The sequence below is a fragment of the Anoplolepis gracilipes genome, chromosome 14, assembly GCF_047496725.1.
Source record: "Anoplolepis gracilipes chromosome 14, ASM4749672v1, whole genome shotgun sequence".
NCBI lineage: Eukaryota > Metazoa > Arthropoda > Insecta > Hymenoptera > Formicidae > Anoplolepis > Anoplolepis gracilipes.
In genome coordinates, this window is record NC_132983.1 from 8752170 (window position 1) to 8775000 (window position 22831).

General features: G+C 30.0%; 1 protein-coding gene across 4 annotated transcripts in view; it reads left to right on the forward strand.

The window, feature by feature from the left end:
• The window catches only part of LOC140673215 (uncharacterized), a 50511-nt gene that overhangs the window by 12941 nt on the left and 14739 nt on the right, over positions 1-22831 (forward strand). Inside the window, exons 3-9 of one of the 4 annotated variants that reach the window (XM_072905969.1) lie at positions 4577-5909; positions 7094-7761; positions 8261-8317; positions 12411-13898; positions 14839-14991; positions 18904-19053; positions 21562-22584. In XM_072905969.1, coding sequence (XP_072762070.1) covers positions 4577-5909; positions 7094-7761; positions 8261-8317; positions 12411-13898; positions 14839-14991; positions 18904-19053; positions 21562-22584 — 4872 coding nt within the window. The remainder of the gene's footprint in view (positions 1-4576; positions 5910-7093; positions 7762-8260; positions 8318-12410; positions 13899-14838; positions 14992-18903; positions 19054-21561; positions 22585-22831) is intronic. The other 3 variants (XM_072905972.1, XM_072905970.1, XM_072905971.1) reach the window with 3 other exon arrangements.

Sequence of the window (22831 nt, forward strand, 5' to 3'; positions counted from 1 at the left end):
CTTTCTCTTTTGTGACCTTTCAAATAGTGTCTTCCGTCTTATTTAAGCTAGCTTCACACAATATGGGCAACATACACCAATGTGTTGGTAATATTATATTTGTCATATTATGTATATGAATTTCGTGTAGTCAACTTATAATTATTATTTCGCCATCATAATAATTGTTGTCTAACGTTAACATGATATATCCATTATCATATTGGCCAACACTTTGGCGTATTGACCATGTTGCATATGGAGCCGACATAAAATTGAAATAAATTTTTGGTGTTGAGACATGTAAAGTAATTTCATCACATTGTCACAAATTTAAGGCATATTATAATTAACTTGAAAGACCAGAAGTCAAAAGATGCTATTAACTTATCACGTCGTTTATGTATGCACTCAACTTTATAATATTTATATATGAATAAGTGTCTTTTAATTGTTATATGATTTTCCTTATTACATTGTGAGAAATTTGTGTACGCCAGGTACAGAAAGCTTCAAGGAATATTCCTCTGACATATGTTTTTTATGTTAATATTAATTTAATATCATCTCTAATGCTAGTTTTGTATAACTTAAAACTTATGTATACTTACATTTTTGTATAAAGTAAAATTATTTACAAGAGAAAGTAACGATTCTTGAGTAATCATATACACATAATACGCATATTGGCATAAAGTACTTCAATTTGACCCAGGAAAGAGACCACACCTTCAAAAGTGGTTCATTCAAACCAGTTTTTTGTAGGTCGCATTTACAATATGTATATACGCTCTCATTAAATATACATAAGAAATATTAAGATAATGATTTGCAAAGAAAGAGTTTGTTATCATGTGTCTTAAAAATGATTATTAACTTATCTAATCCTGCCACGAAAGATCAGGTTTGGCTACATTGCAAAATTAAGTGTTAATTTATTGTTCCTGTCTATTAGCAGAAAAATAATATTAAAGCTAGGGATGATGACTTGCTATTGAAAATAGGGCTACTATGCTAGTAGCCCTATTTTCAAAAAACACAGCGAATCGCAAATCAAAAATAACAAATATATTAGAATTTTTTACTAATTAATTGTTCAAAAATTCTGCAAACAGATTTTGCAAATAATTGAAAGCATTTAAAACAATCTATATTTGTTTCACTTAAGAATGCTATAACAAACGGCTCAAGTATTTTCTTTTTTTATATTAATTATGATTAAAAATATCAGGTTTTGTTATATATTTTTTCTTTTTTTAGTAATATCAAAATAATAAATTTTATAATAGAAAAAATACTGATCTTTACTTATTAATTTTGAAAATAAAAGAGCCTTTAAAAATATTTGATGTACATACAATCCAGTTACACACTATACCTAATAATTATATATATATAAATTAAATATAAAATTATACTATTAAATTAAAAATTAAACTAAAAGAATTTTATTTATATATATATTTTATTTATTTTATTCATTTATATATACGTATTTTATTTAATTTTTATCATTATTCCTCATCATTATTAATTCTTCGCTTATTACAACCATTGACATCGATGGATTTTGTTGATGTCAATTACGTGAAATAAAAAAATAAGGAAATTGTAAATTATTAATCGTAAGTGAAGATGAAACAACGAATAAAATAATAAATAAAAACAAATTTGCAACGCGATTGTGCAAACTGTGACAACAAACAATAAGGATTATAAAAATTTTACGAACTAACATGAATTAAATGGATATAATATAATATTACGGATGCAAATTTTATCGAACTTCAAGACAAGGACAATGCCTCCAGATGTAGACAACTCTTTTGATTTGACAGTATAAAAGTAGTCCACCTTCAGAAAGTGAATTCCTTTTACTTCCATAGAACTTTTCTTTTATCTGTACAGTATTATAGAGATATCGATTTCGCAATAGAGCGTTGAACATTTAGGTAATTTCAAAAAAGTTCTGTTGATTTAAAAACGTCATAAATGTATTAAATTAATTACATTATACTTTTTTTAATTTTTGCATTAATTTTTTTTACACCATTTCTCCCTCCTTTTCTTTCAGCTATAAATTCTTTTAGAAATATGCCTAGCATTATTCTTTATGAAATAACATATTTTTTAGCAAATATTCGATTACATTAATGTTTTTTAATATTTTTACATATGTACATTTGGTAATATATTAATCTTAAATATATGATTTTATTTAAATAATTTTTTAATTTAATAATATAATTTTATATTTAATTTATATATATATATATAATTATTAAGTATAGTGTGTAACTGGATTGTATGTATGTACATCAAATATTTTTAAAGGTTAGGTTAGGTAATAATTTTATTTTTAAAATTAATAAGTAATCGGTTATTGCTTTTCTTAGAGATATCATAATTCTTACGGCAGAATTTGAAAAAAAAAATCAATAATTTTATTATTTAAAATGTTATACCTTTGTTATTGTTCTCTAAATATTACTATGAGTTGCTTAACAAATAATTTGATAATATTTAAATATCTTAAATTAAGATCATTGAAATCATGCAATTTGCATTTTATTCTCTGAGCTTCAAAGTTTCAATTTTTCTAAGTTACTTTATAATTATACATAATATCATAGTTATACATAAATTCAATCATGTTCGTGACAATTCGCTTTTAGTGGCATGCATAACATAGTAACATGGCGGAATGTTTTGTAATTTTCAGTATATCAATTGTATTAAATATATACAAATGAACTCAATCCTATACTGGAATCCTTTGTTTGAAAATGTGAAGAGCGAGAGGGAAAAAACTATCATCTCTCTCTTTCTCTAATCTTGTACTAAAAAACATTAACTTATTCAAATGGGCAATAATAACCTCTATTACAACCAGCTAGTAATAAGTATAACATCAAAGAAATTATAAAATAAAAAGAAAGATAAGATTAACAATGTAACAATATTGTGCAATAAAGAATTGTAGGAACTATAAACAATATGGTTTAGAAAGTAGAAAGATCATAGAAAATCATTGATCAATCAAAATTTGTTAAACAAGGAGAGAGATGGCAGATTTTTTTTCTCGCTCTTCACATTTTCAAACAAAGGACTAGTCATTCCAGTATAGGATAGAGTTCTCTGATATATACTTACATTAAATCGCAAACTAAAACGTATAGATAGGTATATGTATGTAATGTAAAACATAATGCCACAAATATGTAAAGCCACGGTTGTTTTTCTTCTGTGATAGTTTCTATTGGAAAATTATCTGATATTTATATAATATAACAAATAAAATAATTCTGCTATTATATAATAAATATAATAAATCTGCTATTTTTAACATATTTTATAATGTTAAAAGTTTTTTTTCGTTCCTCTTTGTTACTTTCCATTCCCCTTTCCTCTTTCTCACTTCCTTCTCTCCCCTTCTTTCTCTCTTTTTCTTTCTTCATATTATTATATCTCTTTATATCTCTGGATCAATGATTTGTCAGACCTATATGTAAATAGAATTGCGAATTAATTTAATACGCAAAATTATAAAAACTATTTTAAGGAGCGGAAAACTCGATAATCAAACGAATAATGTTATCTAATTCGTATCTATAAATTTTTAATATTGTAAATAAGTCTGCAGCTACGATAAATAAAGAAAAAAAAATAAAGAGTACAGGCTAATACTATTTTTCTCTAAACATTAATAGGTCAATGCAGTCACGAATGTTTTAATGTTGCTTGTTCAAGCTGATGGTGAAGGTATAATCTGTGACGAGAGTAAAGTCTATTTGCCGTAATGACTAGAATCGCGATTAATCCATCAGGTATTATTGTCAACGACAACCGATTGATAATGACTGATCGATCTGTTGAGACTGGTCTCAACCAGTTATCATTTACGTTAATCGCAAGTCTAGAGGATTCTTTTAATTGCATAATTGGCATCTTCCCGTGATTCTAGATATCGATCTACGAATATTGCTACGATTTTTCTTTCTCTCGATGACAAAATCTTGATTGTGCAATACATTTCATTTTTCTTCTTATTAAATTGCAATTTCCTATACTTTAATCAAACAATTATAACCAATTGTTTATCAATCAGTATATAAATGGATCTTTTAACTAGGATGTTTCTAAACAATAATTTGATGTTTATATTTTTGTTAATATAATTGTTAATAATTTAATTTAAATAATTTTACTTTCTAATATTTTAATAATCCGTTCTGAAAATTTTTATGCTTTTTATTCTACATTTTTATTTTACATCTATCAATGTTATCAATTAACTAAATGCAGATAATTAACATAGATAAATGTTTTGATTGTCTATTGTATAAAGAATATTGATTAAGATACAATTTCTTGACAGAAATTAAATAATAATAATTAAATTTAATTAATAATAATTAAAAGAAATCTGTTTTTAATTTTTCGAAATTTTACAACATTTTTTTTCTTTTATTTCATTGTCAGAATCATAAATGGATGTACAGTAATGTTAATTAATTACTTTAACATATTTCATAAAATAAAAAAATTTCAATTACATTGTCAAAAATACTAATAATAATTACAATATATTTTTTAGGACGGACAGAAAGTACAAAATCGTGGTACTGCACGATATCATCATTCCAGGTTAACGTCACAGTCGAGTGACTTTACTGCGTTGACAACCAAGTTGCCTCGCAATAAAAGTTCTTCTGCTGAAACAGCTTCTAATTTTGAAAAATATGAAACGCATTTTAGAAGAGAAAATTCATCCAGATCACGATCAAGAACGAGTGATGATTCCGTTGTTACATCACGGACAAACGCAAGATATTTAAATTCTAGTGTTGATAATTCTCGAAATCGTTCAAAACTGCATACTTTACAAGTGGTTAAAGAAGAATTGACGAAGAGTAGACATGACAATAATAAAGAGAATATACCTGAATCACAAACGCCGAAACAGCAGGCTTCTCGACGAACGTCTTCGGACGCGTCTTCGATCTGGATAGATAGTGCAAAGTTGGATCACGAGGTGTTTACAAAATCACCCGACTACTCGAGATCAAGAACAGGAAGGAAGATTTATACCAGTAACGGAAAAGGATTGAGAAGTCAAATAATCTTGTCTAGAGAATTGGCAAATGAAAACATGGAGAAGGATAAAAATCCGATTGGTAAACTGGAAAAGGAGAAAACGCAATTAACACGTCCAAGAATCGAGAATATTACCTCAACTAACATATCAAGAGTGATCGATATGAAAAACGCAACCTCTAGCGGTCATAAAGAAGAAAGTATAAAAGAACGAGACGTTTTGCCATTAAATTCCGAGAATGTCTTGAAAATAGATATTCCTCTAACAGTTGAAAATGGCAAAGATGTCAATCTTCTAACATCCACGACAATCTCGTCCGTTAACGTGTCTTCGAGACAAGCTTCGAGGTTGATTAAGAAGGTGGAGAGCAATGATATTGTAGGATCGAATACGAAAAAGAGCAAACAGTCCGATCGATCGAAATCTCGCGATATATCCAATGCAAATAATTCTGAAATAATGAATTCCGAAAGTATTGCTCGGCGGAATTCATCCAGAATGGCCGAGGATACTGGGAATAAGGAGACAAACGAACGATCTTCTAGACGTAGAGCTAACATAAAAAATGTTAATTCCAGGAGTCGATCCGCATATAAGTCGAAAGACACGACAGAAACAAGAGGTAATGGTAGAAACAAAAATGTGGATGTTAATTCCGAGACAAATGCAAATAGACAAATAAAAACACGACGCAATTTGTCCAATAATGAACGCATGTCTGAGGGAAAACGGAGATCTAAGAATGATCGCAAATTAAAAGTTACAGAAGCTAAAATAGATAAACAAAATGCTCAGGCGCAAAGAAATTCGTCGCGCCCAGGTAACAATCTCGGTAAGTAAGATTTTTTTTATCGTTGTTGATTAAAGTGCTATTATATAAATAACGGGACATTATTAATTATTATATTATTTAATTAATTAATAATTATTATCATAAAAAAGATATTCTTATTTATTTATAAAAACCGCTTTAATATTGCTTAGTTGTTTGTGACTATTTGACAATAAGATTTCCTAAAACATATATTTTAAAAATATATTTTCATGAATCAGATATAATACATAAATATATACAGGGCGAAGAAAAATATAGAAATTCTGAAAAATCTCGAAAAATATAAATTTTACAGAAAAATGTTTCAAACAAAAGTTGTATGGTTTCTAGAAAGATATAAAATGGTGTCATTGACTTGACCTTGAATAATCGCTTGAAGGTGACGTGAATGTTACTTTTAATTGCTTAAATGCAACACCTTATTTTTAATTACATATTCTTATAGCTTACTTCGAGAGCTTTGCAAAACACTATAATAAGACTTCTTTTAATTAAAAATTTTCTGAGATATTTTAAAAGTTTACAAACATTATGTCCAAAACAATACTTGCAAACGCATTAATAAGTGTTTAGAAATTTGTGGACATCAATTTGAATATTTAATAAAATGATTCCGTAATACTGACAATCTATCTATCTCTCCAATTACTTTAACAAGTGTACATTTGTTAATCTCTTGTAAGAAATTAGGTACATTCTCAATGTCGAATATGTAATAAACAAGGTTGAACTAACTTAGAATTTCGTCTCTACATGTATCTAGAAAATCAAATTAAATTTTTCCATATCTCTTTAACAATGCAGAATAAAAAAATATTTCAAATAAATGTTATTAATTTTTTTTAGAGCTAGGTAGTATCCGAATATAAAAAAAATTGTACCCCGTTCCATTTAAAAAATGAATGGGCCCCTTTTTTGCTCCCCTAAGAACTATCCCCCAAATTTTTTTACACACCAGTGGTCAGTCTCTGTGTGCCATTTAATGTAAAAAAAAAATTCAACTTTATATCTCCAATAGTTTCGGAGAAAATAGTTTGTAACAAATTATCCCGCCCACCCTGTATAGTTTTTAATTTAAGTTCAGTATAGTAATTAATAAATAGCGACAAGGAGGAAAGCAATATACATATTTTCACATTATTTCACAAAAGTTTTAATAATAATAAATACATTTTTTCCAGATATTATCACTACTATTCCAAAGGCAACAATCGCTGAAGTTACGACTGTTTCTTCTTTGGATACAGAAATTGCGACACTCAGTTCTACGACGATTAGATCATCAACAGTCGCCCGAATATTCTCTTCAAGTACCGAGCAAATTTCTCGAAGCAAGGAAAGAAACAGAAAAGAAGATTCTCAAGTGAAGAAATTCCCGAAGGAAGATTTCTTTAATCACGGTTTGGGCTTTCGGGGCCGAAAGATCTCAATTATCGAGGGATCTTCTTCAACTATTGCAGATTTAAAGACTACTACATCTAAAAGCGAGACGCAATTACGCGGCAATCTCGGGTGGACTCTCAAACGCCGACCTAATTACGTCAATCACGATATTTCTTCTACCTCTGCATCAGTTAATCGAAATCAAAGTAACGAAATTATCTTGCCCAATGATTTATCGAAAAGTACCGAAGCGCCATTAAGTAACGCCAAAGTTCCAAGAAGAGGCACTAAAAGGCCAAAAGCGACGAAAGATGAGAGCAATATCGTGTCGAGCGTTGCGCCAAAAAATGTAACAAGAGGTAGCAAAACTTTTCATAAAGCCGAAGGTCTCGGTTTATCTAAGGAGACAGAATCGGAGGAGAGTGACAATTATCCTTTGGCATTCCGAGCTAGATTATTTCAATCGGTGAGTCTGAATTGATTTACACTAAACATTGCTTTTTTTATCTTAAAAATTTGTTTTATTATAAGGATTATATTAATTTTTCTCTATATCATACGTAATATTAAAAATATAAAATGTAACTTTTTAGTTTTGATTCTTGATAAAATCAAAAAAAGAATAAAGAATAATATTATTGAGAATTTTTAGCACGCATATCAAAAATGCATGACGTAAATCAAACTTAAAAAAAAATAAAACAGTTATTTTATAATATAATTATTCATTATAATATAATTATTCATTCATTAAACTATTATTATTTATGTATTATGTAAGATTACTACATTATTTATTGCAAAAAATTAAAGTGTAATAAAAAATATATTAAACACATTTCAAAACTGTTTTAACAAGCTTCTCGTAATTCTGAATCTTTACGAATTTTTTTCATAATATTTTTGTTATAATACTGTGAAAAAAGTCAGTAGTGAGTGCTTATTCAATTAAAGAATATTTTCAGCAAAATTCTAACTTGAAATTTATTGGAGAAAAGAGTACAACTGGAACCAGTTTGCAGGTAAGGTCGATATCGACTCAACTAATAATTATTGCATTTAATATATTAACGATTCATTAATATTTTTAACATGCATTCTATATCTCACAACTCAAATCATTTTCAGAGTAGTTAATTTTATTAAATATTGCGCATTTAGCATTATAAAAGTGATGGTTAATTCTTGAACTTTTATCTTGGTGCGATTAACGTATACTTGCCTTTATCAATGCATAAAGATAAAAATAAAATTAATTATTGTGTTAATGACTTTTTCTCATACACAAATTAGCATGAAATCAATGCATGTATTCAAAAAAATTAAAACTGTCGAAATATTTGTAATAGATATAATCTCACATGTCGTTTTTACGAATTCCTTAATTCTGATACTTAAGGCTCCTGAGTAGTCACCGCGGCCATATTGAAATCGTGATGTCACAAGCGAGAAATAGCGAGAAATGACACCCTAATTTATTATGTTGCGACTGACATGTAAATAAAAACATATTTCAACGAAATAATACTACCAATCTCTTCAGCACACTTGTAAAAATGGACGGCTGGTAATCCTTTCTTCTGACAATTGATAAATAACTGTAAATTGAGTCCGAAATGAACCCTTGAAATGCGGAAAAACACACGATTTGACAGCTGTCAAAAGGAGAGAAAAATGTTACTTTACATAGTTTATTCCTTATACAGCTTGGCAGCCGTCCATTTTCACAAGTTTCATAAATACGTTGCACATCACAACACTAGCAAAAAGCAAATAATTACGACGTAGGTCGCAACATAAATTGGGCTGTCATTTCTCGCTTTTGACATATTTCCCAAAAGAGAGAAAGAGACAGAACTATATGTCGCAACCGTCGACCTCGAAGTTCCGCGGCGAGTACTCAGGAGCCTTAAAACATACAATAAGTAAAGATATAGTGATACAATTAAATTTTTAAAGATAATTTTTGTGTGAAATTTTTATTCACTAATCTTTCTGGGCCAAATATTTTATCGTTGCCATTCGATTCTAATCAAGTTTCAGAGAGGCCTTTTAGGATTTCCTCTACATTATTTAAACAGATATCCATATATGAGAAAAATACCATACTTGATATTTGACCTTTTAAATCACATTTTCTTCCAGCTGTGAATCGAAAAATTTTAAAAGAAAGATTTAGGTCTGATTACATTTTTCATCAGCAAATATTTTATGGAAATAGATTATTTTTCACAATCATCGACTGTCGAAAATCAAATGCTTCTCGAGATTACAATTGGAATATTAAGTCAACACAAGAGATCACAATACAAAATAAAGAATATAAACGCAAACTCACATAAACGCATCATTAAAAACCAATCAAAATTGGACGATGATGCCTTATTATTAACTTAACACTTTACGATTATAACATTAACTATAATCAGCGAAGCTTATTTGATGAGTGGTGATGGTAAAACAATATTGAAGACTCTACTTTTCAAAACTTTCGCCGGAAAATTTACAAATTGCAAGAAGCTTTAGGAGCTGAGTGCAACAGAAATTATCAAACGAGATTGGATTAAATGATATCGTGGTATAGGAAGTGGCGAATCCTCGATGAGATGTTCTCTTCTTTTCTTAATTAATAAATAACGGCAAAAAACCATGATTATGTCTTAAGGTAGTCTCAATTTTTAAATCTTTTATGGAAACTTTTTATCAATTATTGATTACAATCTTAATTTTGCGTTCAAGCATTTTTAATGAAATAAATCAAATACAGTTACATTGTTATTCAAAAACAAATAAATATGAATTAAATTTGTGATGCACATCTTGATATTTTATTATGAATATTTTGCTAACTGGAATACTAAATAGACTTTTTATATTCAGTTTCTCGCAAAATATCAGACTTAAAATAATATTATGTATGTAATACTTCATTGGCATATATGTATATAAATAAAATATTATTTAATTAATATTTATAATATTTAAAAACATATATTACAATATCCCAAATTTTAAATCTTTTTTTATCGTTTTATGTTTATGTTATTTTTTATAAGACTAATTCTTTTGTCATGTAATGAAAGAAACTGATATATGTAAAAGAGAAAAAGAGAAAAGAAAAGGGACTTAATATGCCAGATTGCATTTCGTGAATAATGTGTATATTATATTTATAATATTAAAACACACGAGAGAAACCTTTTTAAAAAATGGGAAATATATAATTATATACTATAATTATATTTATTAACAAATTCAATTAAAAAAATAGCTGAACAAAAGCGATGGGCTTCTTTAAGTATCGTAGATACTTCTCACTTTCTACATAATATAAAATTTTTATGTTGTGTATAATTTGCGATATTTTTGTCTCATTTATTTTTATATTCCGACCGATACTTGTAACTGTTCTTTGTTTATTTGATTACTTTTGTTATTTGCGCTAAAGATGGTTGAAAAAATTCGACCAAAACATTCGCTTTCCTTTAATATATATATATCAGTAATGAATTTTTTGAAATATATGATCATTCTCTTTTTAAGAACATTAGTATTTTATGCTCTATATGCCAATTCCGAGTCAATTATTATTATTTATTGTTTAGAGCTCTTAATTATATTATTGTTATTTTATGATTTAGTAGTATAAACATTAAAACATAACAAATAATAACAGAAATATTAAATTTTTGGGTCTTTAAAAAATAATCTTTGTTTGCTTTCATGCGGATTTTAATATGTTTTATATTTTAAAACAATGCAAGTATATTTCAAAAATGTCATATTTTTCTTAAATCAAACAAGTAACTATAAACTTGGCGAATAAGAACCAAACGCGAATGTTAATGCGTCGATTTCCCAGAATTTCGCAGAAAATAATTTTTCTGCGAAATTGATTAGTGCACAGGGCACATATTTTTCTTGATGTATTTACTAAGATTTTTAATTCTCATTGAGAATTTAATAAACCCCTCCTTACACCACTGAAGAGACGTAGGCAAGAAAAATATCGGGGCGAAGTCGCTGAATTGAATCTGAATCTTTCGCTTGTCGGATGACTACTCTTACCATTGAGCTATTTAGCCCCACACCGATATCTCCCTTCTATTTGTTTATAAATCTATGGATATAAGAAAATGCGATCTTTTCAGCCTGTGTGAATTTAATATTGCGAATATAAGGCTCTTAATGTTTACAAACAAGCAACTATAAATTTGACGAATAAGAGCCAAACGCGGATGTAATGCGTCGATTTTCCAAAAAATAATTTTTCTGCAAAATTAATAGGGAGGTAAGGAGGGGTTTATTAAATTCTCAAAAATGAGAATTAAAAATCTTGATAAATACGCCAAGAAAAATATATACCCTGTGTACTTATCAATTTCGTAGAAAAATTATTTTTTGGGAAATCAACGCATTAACCGCGGAAATCCGTGTTTGGCTCTTATTTTAGAGTGGCTCCAAGTTTATAGTTGCTCGTTTATAAACATTAAAAACTTTATTCTACTATTCGCAGTTTTTGAAATTATTTTCTCCTTTTCATAATTTTTATATATAATTTTTATAAAATAATTTTATAATATACATCCCACAATAATATATATAATAATTTGCTAAATTTTTCATGCATTCTATTAATATATATATTCTTTTTAAATATTTTATGTTTGTATAAATTATATACGATTTTGTTTATCTCACATTTTATTTATTTTATAGATAAAACAGTTTTATTTAGATCATATAGGTGGTTTAAATTTGACAAGAATGATTAAACTTTCTGTCATTGCCCACGTCAATGAAATCTTGGTTCGAGTTTATTGTTAGTCAGCTGCATGAATCTTCTTTTTCTTTTAATTCATCAGACTTCTTCTTTTAAAAGCGAAAGGATTGATGTTTAGCAATCAATATATCAGTTATTTTATTATTATAAAAGTGAAAAATACGTATATACATTTCCATAATTGATTTCCTCGAACGGTCTTAAGAGTGTTAACAAACGAACATCTTATCGAGATCGTCCCGCCATACTAACAGAATCTACATCTGAGCTTTCGGTAGCTTATATGTATATTTGGCGCACCTAAAATGCAGTTTTTTGAACGACCTTTTCAGGCAACAAAATCAAGCCCAGCGATTCTGTTTTCCGAAAGATCTAAGCTGAAACTGGACTTAGCTAGGAGATTAATCAAACCTGACCTGAACATTGATGAGAACAACTTGAACAAAACAATCTCCGTCCCTTCCGACAAATCGCAAATGAAGGAAATTTCAATTGTTAATAAAGACAAGAATGTAGAAAAAACGACAAAAGCGACTAACAAACTCGATAGAAGTACAATAATTGCAAATATGCAAAAAGAGAAATTAATTGTGAGAGACAGATGGAAGATTTTGGAAAGTAGAAAATCGAAAGATCGAATTATTGAAGATTCGTTTAGATCAACTACATATAAAAAGAGTCAGGCACCTTCAGAAAGAACTATTATATCTTCGACCGTGGAAGGAACATCTATGAACACTATCACTAAATTCAATAATATACCACGCAGAATTACGCATCGCAATACCATATCCATGGAGGAAACAACAACAGCTGCGAATATTGATATGACAAAAGCTCAATCTTCAATGTTGCAAAGTACCACGGTGCCTCGAGAAGAAATGTCAACAAACACAGTAAAAGCTCTTGACGAGAACAATATTATTACAACCATTAAACTATTAAAATTAGATAAAACATCTACCGAAATTATTAAGTCACATAAACAAGAACGTAATAAAGATGACATACAAAAGGAAACTTCTGTGAGATTGGGAACTACGTCAGTTACAGATGCATTTATAGAATCTTTGGACATTCACACTACGGAATTCCCTCACGAGATAACACTACCACCAACGATTATCAGACCAAGCAGCATACATTTATCGACGACGGAGTCAAAGAAACTATATCCCGTTTATATTCCTGATGCGAAGAAACATGACTCGAGAAACAAAGATAAATTTGTAAATGATGCGAGTAAAAACGTTTTCCAGCCTCGTTATACAAAGCAACAAGAACCAGACAAAATGACGATTTCCACAGTAACATCAATGACCGTTGGACCCACTAGCCGATACATCAGAAAGAAATCGGGCGTTTTTGTACCATTCAGCACAGAAGCAACATTTCCGCAGACAAAACATAGAGAGTACCGTCCACGAACGGCAACTTACAGGAGGCATTCCGAAGTATCAACTAGCCAATTGACGCTCCAACAGTCGACTAAGACGGACAAAGAAACGACTACTGACTCCGTTACTATAACACCAACACCGACTAAGTATCAGGTCACAGCAAGGAGTCGTTTCAACTCCTCCGAACCACTCGTTAGTGTGAAAATCAACACTTCAAACAGTAACAAGCCGTTGATATTCACTGAGAGTAGCAATAGTAACAGTAGCGCCTCCAATATCTTTAATCCAACCAAAAGCGCGTTTTTCAGCCAGAACAACACACTGTTGGAGCAACTAAGAAGTACTGTGGCACCGCTTTTGAACACTTTAAATGAAAAAACTCCCATTTTCTCCGGAGCTTATTCCAACGTGAATATTGAAGTGAGTAATTTCACAAGTTTCAAAAAATTCTATCATGTTTAGGAGAGATGAGCATGGTTCCAAGATATTCTATGATAATATATGTATATAAAGAACCGTTTTAGACTGAGATTTATTTTATAAAAAAGCTTTATTTTTTTAATCTCATAATAATTTAATGTAAATAAATTTAACAAAATTATTAGAATGACTAATCAATTTGTGGATGTTGATATTTGATAGCAGAATATTTAGTTTTACACACACACACACACATATATATATATATAATTAAACATGACGTTCATGTGACCTTCAAATAACTCTTCAAGGTCAAACCAATGGTACCATCTTATGCAATAATATATAATATATAGGGTATCCCATTTAAAAAATTAAACATGACGTTCATGTGACCTTCAAATAACTCTTCAAGGTCAAACCAATGGTACCATCTTATGGCCCTCTTGAAATCCTAAAACTTTTGTTCGAAACATATATTTCCAAACATATGAAAACCAAAAAACACCTTAATAACTTTAAAACGGATAGAGATAGAGAATTGAAATTTTAAGAGATTTTATAAATTCATGAAAGCTATCTTTTAACCAAGATAGTGACACTTTTAACCTCATGAAGCAAAAGGTGTGGGGGTTAGTTATGAATCTTAAATATATAAAGAATTAAATAGGTACTCGTGTAAAAGTACTTTAAAAAACAAGAAATGACCTTTGAAAAAAGTCATTATAACTTTCCAATCCAGACTTTTGGATAAAAATAATGTGAACAAAAAGATAACTTTTATGATCCCATAAAATCCCTTAAAATTTCAATCTTCTAGCTCTATCCGTTCTACAGTTACCAAAATTTATTCAGTCTTGTGAGCCATTCAAAAGTCCAGATCTAAATGATTCGTGCAGTCTAATTTTTGTAAAAAATTACGATATTTTTTTCTAAACAGAGTTCCGCCCCTAGGATAACGCCCAATGGTTCTCCACCTAGATTCAGTGCAAGATATAAAGGAGCAGAATTGTTTGTAAGAAAACCGTCCATTGATCAAGTTGTAATACCATCGGTCACAACATCATCGACTACGGCTTCGACACTAATAAAGGTAAGATTTTTAAGGATTTTGTATAAAATCTTATAATGAAATAGAAAACAGTTTAAGCTTTTACTGTTTATTAATGTTGTTTATTATGTAACTGCTTTTTGATTACAATATTATGTACATAATCGAATAAAGATAATAGTTTATAAACTTTCCAGTTTTGATATTATACTTTAATGTCAATAACTTTGTTGATAAATATCAATATAATTTTCATTTTAAGATGTGATAATATTGTCGATAATTATTTTATAATAACTTATTGTAATCATAACGCGTTACATGTATATTAATAGATTCATAAAAAATTTTACATTTCTTAAACAATGATATTTATTATATGTACTTTGTGTAATTATTGATTAAATATTATAACTGCTTTAGCATTATCTTAAAACATGTAACACGTTTATATTTTGTATGCGTTTTATACGTATGTGTATTTATTATGGTATGCTATTCTATGAAACGTATATTTTTTATATAGTTTAAAATAATAAAAGATCTTAGTAAATCATGATAAAAAAAGTGACGAAAAGTCCCAGGTAAGGTGATATACTCGATGTTAATGGCTCCCTTCAGAAGAAGTTATGTAAGGTAATTTTTTGTGCTTAAAAGGTTTTCCCTACGAAGGTACCAGAGGATTCCAAAGCGATTGCACCGCCATTGTGGACCAATTTTGTCGTCACAACCTCATCGAACACTCTCATTCTTAATTATATCCATACAAACAATTTGCGTTAATCTGATCATCCTTTATCACAATGAAATAAGAAATAGATCGTCGTCTTGCTTTTATTAATTATTTTATTATTAACAACAATTTTAATTTTAATTGGTACAGTCTGTGTTCACTTATGAATATCATCACATTATCGCTTTAAAAGAACACAAAAATTTAATTATTGCACGTACAATTAATTGAGTATAATAAAGTCGATTTATAAATGTCACTTGATGTAAGATTTTAACACTTAGGAGAACGATCTGCAGCGGAAAAATAGTACATTGTGATACAAGTGCGGGAAGTTGGCTATTGCTCACGAGTGGGCGCACGAGCCGAAGGCGCGGGTGCGATCACCTGCACAAGTGGGCAATAATAGTCAACCCGCACGTCTATCACATACTATTTTGTAGTACACGTGCGTGTAAAGTGGCACATTACGCAAATGTTTTCCGTGACTATTGAAGTTAGGTTTGCGAAGAGTGTGACAATCTCTTTTCCGTACTCGGAAGAGTGCGACAATCTCTTTTCCGCATTGTTACCTGTACCATCATGTTGCCTGTACTTTTTTTTTCGTGTGCAATTGGTTACTTCTTACACGGAAAACATGCACATAATGTGCCATTTTACGCGTATGTGTACTACAAAAATAATTTACTAACTGTGGTCGAAAAAGATTAACGCACGCTCATAGAACATGATCATGCCATCTTACGGTACTCACGATATTGCCATAAACTTATATATGTTATGTGCTCTGCAAATATTGTATCATACACAATTTTATATACTTATATCTTCTTTGTAATAAATTGATTTTAGTATCACACGCGATTAACAATTGTTTATCTTTATTTAGTCAAGTGAAAGTTAAAATAACAAATTTATAAATATAGATACATATATATTTTTCTTGATTTTGTTCATAATCACAAAAATTGCATAAATTATGACTATGAAAACAATATAGAAAGGAAGAAAAATAGGAGAAAGTGAAAAAAATGGACAGAAAAAAAAGAAAAAGAAAGAGTAAAAGAAAAAAGAAGAAAAAAAAAGAAAAGAAAAAGAGTAAAAGAGGGAAGAGGAGATGAAGAAAAAAGGCAAGAGTGGAGAAGAGAAAGAAAGAGAGAAAGGAAAGAGAAAGAGAGTTGGGAAAAGAAAGGAAGAGAAATCATACTTTTATCGTATTAATAAAATTATATTGTTTTTAATAATTATAATAATAGAATTGTTTCATGGACGCAGTTATAAAAAATATGTTATAAAACTCCTGATAAAACTAGAAATATTTTACTATGCTTCGATTTTTTATAATATTAAAAATAGATTTCTGTGGTTCAGGAGAGTTTTTTTAACATTATAAACACATTTTAACTTTCTGATAATTTAGATAAATTTTTATGTTACACTAAATAGCTAAAAAATTATATCTAAATTATATCTTCTGTAATTAAATATTTTATTTTTTAGAAATAAATGTATACTTTGTATCTTAATGTAAATGTTTACTTTATATTATTATATCTAAATTTCTATAACATTTTTTGAAGATACAATGTTAAAGCACGTTACAACATAGCTTATATGTTTTAGATAGATACAATATCTCTCTATCTCCCGATTTTATACAAATATTTCTTCATCTTACTGAAAATATTATTTATGATCAACATTAATTGTTAGTGAAGTAAGCTATTACATTCAAAATAGATACATATAATAAGTTTTTATATTATAATAAAACAGATGACAAATATAAACAAAAAAGGTAACGAATATAACATATGTCATCTTCATAGATTCTTTGTTATATAGTCCAATAAGTGTCCCATTTTTCCTCATTTTTTTTATTAATTAATTTTATTAGTAATTGTTCTATAGTTATTTCTAATGTATCGTTTTTTATCACAATGTTAGTACATATTATAAAATATTAAAACGGGCTTATGTTGGAATTAAGTAAATTTTGTGATAATTTTTTACATCACACAAGTAATTTTTACATTTTGCGTAAATTGCAAATATTTATCATTTTTGAGACTTCCATCGGGTCATGTGAAAAATGTTAATGCAATACTTCTGTAATAATATAATAACAAAATTATGTCAATGAGACTTTGTAAATGCAAGGGATAGCATAGGAATGTATATCACTTGACTATTATTATTGTATTCATTTGGAAGCATGGCTTTGTTTTTTGTAAATAGATAATTAAAATGTTTTTGTAAATAAATAACTGAAACGTATTAACTCTTAAATGCGCAAACATTTATCAATATATTTATGCTATAAGTTATAAAGGATAATTCTAAATAAGTGTGAAAAATTTTAGAAGACGATTTTTTATCGAAAATTAAAGAGAGTATATAAACATATATTCATATATTTTCCTAAGGAAACTACACACTCTTAAAGGGGAAAGTAAAAATTAAGTTTTTATTTTTTCTCTCAAATTTTGGATAAGTTAAAAAATGAAATTTGATAGACATTTTTGACTAATAAAAAGAATATTTCTTATTATTTTTTTACCAGTAAAAAATTTTTAATCTTCCTATATGTATATTATAAGGGAATAAAACTAGTAATCTTTATTCAATTTTTTATTAGAACTGTTTAACGGGTTGGAATGTGATAATTTAAAAATAAGCGTTAGAAAGCTCGACTCCTTTAGAAACTTTTTTATTTCTTTTACTTGTTTGTAAAGTCAATCAGTTATTAAGTTAAAAAATGAAATACATTATCACAGTTTCAGTCTCTTATAACAATACGGGAGGATAAAAAAATTAATAAGTATCCTTTTTACTAGTGAAAAATGACCAAATTTCATTTTTTAACTTGTTCAAAAGTTAAAGAAAAAAAATAAAAATCCAATCTTTATTTCCTCCTTTGGAAAAATATATTTTCTCAGAGATATAAAAATATATGAAAGACTCCTTTTAATTTTTAATAAAGAATTATCTTCTGAAATTCTTTGTACTTATTTCAAATCTCCTCTAATATAACTAATTTTTATAAATTTAAATTAAATTTTATTCTACAAAAAAAGTGTAATCAATGCTTTTAAGAGTTAAAACGTTGTTCCCGACGTGTAGATTGTATATGATATAAATATGTTTGAGCCCTATCTATCACACCATAAATTGCACCAAAGTGTGTACAGCACTTGCACGCACCGAATTTCTGATTGCAGAATTCTGACTTGGCGCCGCTTGTCAACAGCCCCGGCGAGCCCAGATTCGTCACTTTTTATCAGGCATTAGAGTCAGCTAGCATAAGAAACGAAAATCTAGGCGTGAATGATGTATCTCAACGGCAAAAACTAACTGGCGGGGTAATGAAGGTAGACTCTAACGCTACTGTACCTAACGGCATCAGTAATGATACTGCTAACAACAATGATACCACAAGCCCAATATCCGCATCTATCGCAACTACATCCTTCCCAGATATTACTACTATAGACATTACCACCGCTGTTAAATCGGCAAACCTTTCGTTTGCTTCGAGATTAGCTACGGAGATTATCCCCAACAGTACCCCAAAAATCACTTCGACGACGATCCAAATTCCCGCAAATCCAAGTACAAGCGGGCAGATGACTACAACAACTATTATGGAAGCATCCGGAACTAGCGCCTCTGATGATACAATGACAAATACACTGGTTAGCGCAAATGTTTCGAACACTTTAATGTTACTTAATGTTACCACGACCGAAATAGCCACAACTGAGTCATTGAGAAACATCAATGTAACTTCAGATACGTTGCTTTCCACGGAATCTATTTTCGACAATGTTAGACCTACTGAATCGATGGGTATAAGTACTATGGAGGTTACACCACCATCCACTATTGAAACAGTGATCACAGATGTATCCATGCCTGCCTCTTTGAATCAAATATCAACTAATATATCGGACACAACACCTTCTACAACCACCGAAAGCATTACTGCAACACAAATATCAACAGGAGGAACGACTATGTCTATGAATGATATCTTTGATAATATTGAGTCGAATACCGTGCAACAGTACGATGAAACAACGCCTCAAATGACAGAGACAAACAATGGAGTTGAAAATATAGAACTTAATACAATACAACAATTCGACGTAACAATTTCGTCCCAAATGATAGAAGCTACGAGCACCACCGAATCCATTACGACGGAAGAACTTTCCAACGACGTAACTGAGAGTCAAGTAACGCAGGAACCTGTTGTTACGTTTAGTACACGATTTGATATCACACAAAATATTTTATCGCATTTACAAAACAATTTCTCCACAGTTAAGACATTTATTCAAAAGCCTACTATTAAAATCAATTCTCCCAAATTATTTAACACAATATCAGATTCGTCGATAAATACAGAGAATTTGGAAGAGACGACTATTATGTGGGAAACTAAATCTGAAAATATTGGAATATTGACTAATCAAGATGTCAATATTGAGTCAACACAAACAACGACAAACAGACTAGCACAAAAAAATATCCAAAATATAACAGGTTTAGCAACTGCGTTTTCGATTGCACACAATCGATCTAATGATCAGGAAGCAAACGCACAGAATATACCGAGTTTGAATATGACTCAAAATGCGAGAAATTTATCAATAGATGCAGAAATTATGACTAGCTTGCGATTTGCTGATTTCAATATAAAGAACGACTCATGGTCGTCTAATGATACGTTGCTCACTAAGCTAATGACTATAGCGAAGACTCTCTTCTCGGAAGAAATAAATGAAACGCAACAATCGTTACTCATGCCAGATCAGATTTACGATGTCGAAACAGCTATCGTTCCAGACATAAATAATTTGACTCAAGCTGATGTCATGATAGAAAATGATGATAACAATCAACTCGTGCTTTTGAACGATACGTCAGAAAAAACTAATGCAGTTGCCAAACTGTCAACCGTTTTAGAAAACATTTCCGAACGTACAGATGTCATAATATTTGGAAACAGTACAGAAGAAAATTTTAATCGCGGCCCTACTGTAGGATCGGAAATTTCATTAATGGAACTTAATGCACGACCCACTGATATAAAAAATTTAATAGATGTAGGTGATATTATTACTATGCCTCAAATATCTCTTTTTCAGACAAAGATTGAAACATAACAAACAGTCAAACATAACAATGTCAATCAGCATGAGCTCTGAACTAACTACTAATATGTCCGATTTACAATCATCTATTTCAATTCAACTGTCTGATAGTGGCACTGAATTTATGACTTTAACCATTGATTCTACGCAACAGAATCAATTTACAACTTCATAAAATAATAATAATTCTCTTATATTGGAATTAATAATTATTAATAACCCCTTCATAACAAATTCTATTATCGCGATTATGAAAATGTTCTCTGATGTAAATGAATTCATAAATAAATCGGACATATCCGCGAAAACAGTAACAAAATTAATCTCTGATGTAGCCATTACAAAGATAAACATTGCGCGAACGAATGTCATAAATGCTTTTAATCAGACATCGAAACCTATTACAATAGAATTTGCATCTAAGTTATAGATTATAAAAAAAAATAAAATATATCGGATATTATTATAATATTATAAATTATTGGTCCCTAAAATGTATCGGATATTATCATAATGCTGTTAACTGTATCCAATAATAACGCGATTAATATGAGTGATTCTCAATCATCTATACTGTTTTCCACCACGAAGTTGGTTCGTAATTTAATAAACTCTATTGATATTACCGCTACTAATCAATTCAACGATATAACAACAAGCGCTTTTTAAACACTAACTAATTTCGTAAGTGAAACGCCAAATCTTATTGCCCGTTTCCAGGATACAACGGCAACAACAATCGCCCAAGGGACGGTGATTGGCTCAAGAATCATCCAACCTGAACAACCAACTGAAATCACTACTAGCATTTTTACTACATCCTCCGAATTCCCCGCGGTCGACACAACGACCATCTTATCCTCATCAATTGAACCGACGACGGACACTGCGACAACGACATCGACGTCGACGATAACGACAACGACTCTCCAAATGACATCAACGAAACCATCATCGCGAGCCGACCTCGCTACTATTGTCGGGTCTATGCCCGAGACAACCATTCCAGCAATCGATATTAATGAAAATCTTATCTCTACCGAGACGACAAGTACAACGATTGCTTCAATCGAATCAGAGGGACTAACGACAACGACAATTACACCTATGCCGAAGACAACTATCATATCACCAACCACTCAGATTACTACAACGGATCAAATAATATCACGTCCGCCTCTCACATCTTTCGGTGTCCCAAATATGGGTTCCTACCTGGGATCTTTCGGTGGCAATCAAGTGACGCCGGCTTCGAGAGTCAGTTCTTCCAGCAAAGCACCTATCCGTGATTACCAGATTTATGGTATTTATCCCAATAAAACCATCGTACGGAAGCGACCAGAGGACAATCTGATCGATGCCAGGAACATAAATAGTCCATATGTAATATTCGGCATCTTCCCGGATGGCAGACTGGTTCGCAAGTTTCCCAACGGAACAGTAATACCGGATTCACCTAGGAACCCCGTCGAGGTTGTGTTTACACTTAGCACTACCACTACTACTAACCGACCAGCATCTGGGGCATATTATAACCAGGTTAACCAAATGGGGACTTATAACCAATATCAATCTCCGGTGTACTATAGTAGACCCGTGGACAAGCTGATGGGAGGTATCCAGAGCCCCGGCTCCGTTGATTTTGGACTTACTAGTAATGCGATCGGCGTCCCCTCTGGAGTTGGCCCAAAATTCGCGACATCATTTGGTCCCCCTGCTAGCGCTCCATGCGCAAACAAAATGGTATTTTTGTCTGATCTCTTCATCAAAATTGTATTTTATTCAAGCAAGTTTGATCAAGAACTTTTCGGTTTTTTAAGAAATTTCACTAAGGAGGAACTGAACAAATTAGCTGTGTCACAAGTTAATAAATTTAATTTCGAGATTCATAAATTTGATATTGCTCAAAACATATATTTGAACTTTTTAAAATAAAATAAAATAAAATAAATAATTAATTTATGAGTTAAAGTAAACATTTTCTATTGAA